Raw genomic sequence first — 6,252 nt, 5'->3', positions numbered from 1 at the left:
TAGATGAGTAATAGTATCAAACTATTAATCACAAATTCTGTCCGAAGAAAGATTCCTTTATAACATAAGCTGTGGAAAATCTTAAAGATGCTATACAGTGTACACTAAATGACTACTAATTGTCCCATTATGTATTGAAATCAGCATGTCAACTTTCACTTGATATAAGAGAATATATAAAGTCAAGCTTGAGAAGAAGTTGTTCCATTTTTCTCCAATTCTCTTTGTCTGGCCCTCTCCATCTTCCTCTTTCGCCATTCCTCCAAAGCTGAGAACCACAAACATCATCAAAGGGAATTAACTCCAATGCCAATATAATTTTGTTGGTATGATCTAAAGCAAGGAATGTTTCTTTACTGAAATACCGCAGGATTCAGGTTTCAATATGAGAAGCTTGAAATTGGAACAGTGGATATATTGTAAACCAAACTCCAGAATAAATTGTATACAGTAACAGCAAAAGCCGTTACGTGGATGCAATGATGATTGTAGTTTGTAGAAAACATAGCCTTTAGAGAGGAGAACAAATCCAATATTGTGAAATTTGGCTTTAAGCTTTGTTTAAATCAGCTTTAGAACATCAATTAAATCATGTCAGTTAAGGTTTTTTATTTTTATTTTGATGACACAAGTGAGGGACATATAAAGATAAACAAAAGTGAACACAAAGGAGAACTTGAAAAAATATCAATGAACTGTAAAGTTCACTGGAATCCATTTTAAACTTGGGTCTGGTAATACATGATGATGGAGAAATTGAAGGGGATGTGAATCATCGCATTCAAGCAGGATGGATGAAATGGAGAAAAGCATCGGGGTGTTATGTGATGCAAAGGTACCGATCAAGCTAAAGGAAAAGTTTTATCGGACTGCGGTAAGACCGGCGATTTTGTACGGAACAGAATGTTGGATGGTCAAGAGCCAACATGAGACTAAAGTAGGTGTAGCGGAGATGAGGATGTTGCGGTGGATGTGTGGTAAGACTCGACAGGATAAAATTAGAAACGGAGCTATTAGAGAGAGGGTTGGAGTAGCGCCTATTGTAGAGAAGATGGTGGAAAATAGACTTAGGTGGTTTGGGCATGTAGAGAGAAGACCGGTAGACTCTGTAGTGAGGAGAGTAGACCAGATGGAGAGAAGACAAACAATTCGAGGCAGAGGAAGACCCAAAAAGACTATAAGAGAGGTTATAAAAAGGATCTCGAACTTAATGATTTGGATAGAAGTATGGTACTTGATAGAACATTATGGCGGAAGTTGATCCATGTAGCCGACCCCACCTAGTGGGATAAGGCGTTGTTGTTGTTGTTGTTGTTGTGTGCTTCTTGAAAAGTAACGGTGGAAAGCAAGAAGATACAATCAAACAAGATCAAGAAAGATGATAAATTATTTATTTTAATTTTTAAAATATAAAGAAAACTAAAGTAGAAGATGAGCAATAGTATCAAACTATCAATCACAAATGGCTGCCTTCATACAATTTTCATGACACTATGCTTCTTGAAAAGTAACGGTGGAAAGCAAGAAGATACAATCAGACAAAATCAAGAAAGATGGTAAATTATTTATTTTAATTTTTAAAATATAAAGAAAACTAAAGTAGATGAGTAATAGTATCAAACTATTAATCACAAATTCTGTCCGAAGAAAGATTCCTTTATAACATAAGCTGTGGAAAATCTTAAAGATGCTATACAGTGTACACTAAATGACTACTAATTGTCCCATTATGTATTGAAATCAGCATGTCAACTTTCACTTGATATAAGAGAATATATAAAGTCAAGCTTGAGAAGAAGTTGTTCCATTTTTCTCCAATTCTCTTTGTCTGGCCCTCTCCATCTTCCTCTTTCGCCATTCCTCCAAAGCTGAGAACCACAAACATCATCAAAGGGAATTAACTCCAATGCCAATATAATTTTGTTGGTATGATCTAAAGCAAGGAATGTTTCTTTACTGAAATACCGCAGGATTCAGGTTTCAATATGAGAAGCTTGAAATTGGAACAGTGGATATATTGTAAACCAAACTCCAGAATAAATTGTATACAGTAACAGCAAAAGCCGTTACGTGGATGCAATGATGATTGTAGTTTGTAGAAAACATAGCCTTTAGAGAGGAGAACAAATCCAATATTGTGAAATTTGGCTTTAAGCTTTGTTTAAATCAGCTTTAGAACATCAATTAAATCATGTCAGTTAAGGTTTTTTATTTTTATTTTGATGACACAAGTGAGGGACATATAAAGATAAACAAAAGTGAACACAAAGGAGAACTTGAAAAAATATCAATGAACTGTAAAGTTCACTGGAATCCATTTTAAACATTTTGCTGGCAAAAATTACTTGCTGGCTCAAGTAAGGTTATTTTTCCAGTAGGAAACAAGCTGGTGTGAAGAACTACATCAGGAAAAAAGATTGGAGGCATATCATGGGCTAACATAGGCACAGCTGGCTGCAAGTGTGATGAAAGCAGGGTTTGCATAATAAAGTTTCAGGGTTTGATAGGTTTTGGGTGAATACAAAGAAAAGAGCTGGGAACTAGAAAGGTGAAACTTTAAACTATGCCAGGTAGAAGATGCAAAACTGTTGTAGCCCTTAAAACAGAATGGGTTCTAGGCTTTAAACATAGTGTAGCTAAGAGAAAACAAAAAGAAAAAAAAAAGTTAAATTTGTCGGAACTGCCCATAGAATTGAACATTTATCTAATAAATAATGCTTAAATATGTTTTTGATCCCTAATAAATATTCGATTTTTGTGTTTGCTCTCTAATAATTTTTTGTTTTGCATTGAGTCCCTAGTAAAACAACAATTTTGTTTTTAGTCCTTGATACTTTTTTTAGTCCTTGATAAATTAACAAATTTTGTATTTGCTCCCTAATAAATTAGCAAATTTTATTTTCGTCCCGACTAATAAAAAATGGAAAAAAATTATTAGGGAGCAAACACAAAATTTGCTAATTTATCAAGGACTAAAAAAAGTGTCAAGGACTAAAAACAAAATTGTTGTTTTATTAGGGACTCAATGCAAAACAAAAAATTATTAGGGAGGAAACACAAAAATTAGATATTTATTAGGGATCAAAAACATATTCAAGTCAATAAATAATTACAAATCTTCATAGAATTTATTGCTAATTGCCTAATCCTATAAGCCTTTAAACACAAATCATGTCCCTGTTACAAACGTGCTAATGAAGGATCCTCACCTAAATGGCTAATGTTGTCCAACTTATAACTATGGTTTTTTGTGATTCTATTGCTGCATCACTATGATAATCCGCAATTCCAAATATGATGGAACTGAAATAATTATTAAGTAATACTCAGGAAAAAACTTCCTGAATCAATTATTTTTTAGACAAGTGATAAATGATGAGCACGAACATTTATCTTGTATATTTGCACACAAAAGTGGGTTATGATTGAGATGGTTTGTTAGGGAGAAAAGAGAAATACCTTTCAAGCTGGCAGCATCATTCAAGGAACGGAAATCCTTTAACCTTTTAGACAGATCAACTGCAGCAGTCAGCTTTGTGTCTTTCTTCTGGGCAGTTTCTGGTTCAGTGTATACTTCCTGCTCAATCTCCCTCACCTAAAATGGAATACACTCAGATTTATAGAAAGATGTATTCTTAAAAAATATATATACCAGAAGTTGAACCACTGGTGTATACTGTATCGCTGGCCTAGCTTTAGCCTCTCAAAAGGAAAACAAACTAGGACATTGCTATGACTGTTGAGAAACACATTTTGGCATACCCAAAAGTTTAAAAAATTTCTCACTTATATAGAAGTTAAATTTTCAGATATGTATGACTAAAGCTCACACTGTATAGAGATGATTGCAGTGAAGACCAAACATGCAATAGGAGAAATTAAAGGAAGAGGAAGTGATTATGTGTGCATAAATAGCCATGTTGAAGAAACAAGGCTTCATTATACTTGATTTAAACTTCTGAATTCCCATACTTGACCCACCTACCATGATGTCTAAGTGTCTAACTTTTGAATGTTAGACACTGGGCAATTTTAATTTTAAGTAAATGAGTGTCTGATTACAATAGATATGATGAGGCATATCAGTGATGGTGGCATGTTATATGAACACGACCAGCTGAAGAACTAAAAGTTTACAATTTATATTACTCTGATCAAGCTTTGTTCAGGAAAAATGCAGATTTACACAATTGAAAGCAATGAAGTCAGTGAATTGCAATATAATCTCACTGGTGTGTCGTAGTAAAAAGGAAAAGAGAAGAAAAAAACACACAGACAAACAGAGGGATTTGGCTGAAACAATAAAAAAAAGAATTAGTATTGTGCAAGAAATGAGTTTAACAAAGTATATCTTAATTCATGTTACATTTAGAGATGCAGAGGCAGACAGATAAGCTATCAAGTCACTAGTAAATAGAAAATTCGGTATAGGGCAGAGCAGAGGCTTTGTATGTGAATAATTTGAAAAATGACCTCCTTTTAGTTTTCCATCTAGACAATGAATTGAAAACCACAACAAAGTTCTGGGTTTGTTCCAGAACATCTGAAATAAGCTATCAGTTGGTCAGAAAAAGTGCAAGGATTTTTTAATTGTATGTCCCTCTCTAAGTTATACTGTTGACATCTTCAGCATCATTAATGTGCAACCATAGTAATAACAAATATAGTGAACAAAACTAATTCCAAACTCACTCTTTTTATCAGTTCCACCGGTAGCATGGCAAGTCGAATCTCTTCAGATTCCTTAATGTAATTGAGTTGAGCTGTAATTAAAAACATCAAATTTAAAATGAAGAACATATGATGCAGGCAAGTTTAACAAATACTTCACATTATATCACTATCAGTCTATTATAGGCATTTTAAAAGTAGAATCAGTGTCATTATAAGATAACTGTTTAGTCCAAAGTTCAAAAATATAATGTTTTCATTTTTCTCTGTCCATAAGTAGAATCAGTGTCACTATAAGATAACTGTTCTGTGTCTTTCTCTCCAAAGTTATCATAGATTAGCCTTTGTTCAAGTGAGTCCCTTTGTTCCACTGAATAAGGAAGACGACCAGTGACAATTTCAACTTTGAGATTTGCCTTATGTTCACTGAAGTTTGAACAATGGTACTCTCTAATAACATGCAAGGATTCAAATCCAAACCCATGTCACAAAATTCAAAACACTAGCCACAAGTTCAAACTTCATCACTTAAGGACCACCTACAAAGCTAAAATATTGAACTAAACTCACATATAACTGTGGGCAGCAAGCAAATAAAGTATGACAAAACCACTTGCCAAGAAATCCATCTTCTGATTTTAAACATCAGCACTTTACACAATCATGATAACTCAAACTCACAATTCTAAGGTCTAAGAACAACCACCAGATACAAAAATCAAAAAATTTTAAGAATACCCCAAATCACAATCTATCAAACAACAAAACCCATCATCCCCCCCTTTCCACTTAATCCAATCACACAAAAAGCCACAATCTTTACCCCAAAAATCTCAACTTTAGGACATGATCAACGAAATCACCGAATATCCATTATCCAATTCAACTACAAGGGTACAAATTTCCACAAGAAAGAGAGAAATTGAACAAAAAGAAAAGGACTAGCCTGAGTTTGAGTTAGCGTTGGAGAATTTGTTGCGGGTGTAAGCAGAGGTGAGAAAAGCATGAAGCAAGAAGATTGCAGTGATTATGTTAAGGAAACACACGACCATGGTTGCATTCCTGAAGGAGAATCTGAGCCTCCACCATTGCTGCACCTCCATTATTATTTTTTGGTTAACTTCGAAGACACATAGATTGTGGCAATCGATTTTTATTTGCTACTATATTCACGGTGTGGGACCTTAACGTGACTCCGAATTTGCCCACTTGGGAAAGGAAAGGAAAGTGGTAGCTACCAATGTCAACGTGGCTTCAGGAGTGAATTTTAAAGGGATTGTTAAAGGCACCTCCTAAATTGCTGAGGCTACTCCAAAGCCTACATAGGTTCTTCCTACCTATAAAATAGTACATTTTTGTTTTACTGCACAAATTACCTTTTTATTTATTTTACTACCTGAGATTATTGATCTTCTATTTTATTATATGACATCAATAAAAAGTCGTTAAGTCATGACGTGATATTATATTAGTCTATCACATTATTATTGATAACATGACATTCTGGGTGCGTTTGATTTGCTAAAAATACAGGAGAAATATAATAACATTGGACAAGTAGTTGAGTCACAAGAAATTTTT

General features: G+C 34.1%; 1 protein-coding gene across 1 annotated transcript; it reads right to left on the bottom strand.

Annotated features, from left to right (window-relative positions):
• Positions 1–1,450: 1,450 nt before the first annotated feature.
• Positions 1,451–5,830, bottom strand: LOC100817709 (BAR domain-containing protein). Its single transcript, NM_001255120.3, has 4 exons — positions 5,618–5,830; positions 4,693–4,763; positions 3,460–3,595; positions 1,451–1,868 (listed from the first exon to the last, which is right to left on the bottom strand). Exons 1-4 carry the CDS (start codon positions 5,772–5,774, stop codon positions 1,783–1,785), a joined length of 450 nt encoding a protein of 149 aa, NP_001242049.2. The 5' UTR covers positions 5,775–5,830; the 3' UTR covers positions 1,451–1,782.
• Between the last annotated feature and the right edge of the window lie 422 nt (positions 5,831–6,252).

This window comes from Glycine max, chromosome 20, assembly GCF_000004515.6.
Source record: "Glycine max cultivar Williams 82 chromosome 20, Glycine_max_v4.0, whole genome shotgun sequence".
Taxonomy (NCBI): domain Eukaryota; kingdom Viridiplantae; phylum Streptophyta; class Magnoliopsida; order Fabales; family Fabaceae; genus Glycine; species Glycine max.
This window is presented reverse-complemented; position numbering and strand designations above follow the sequence as displayed.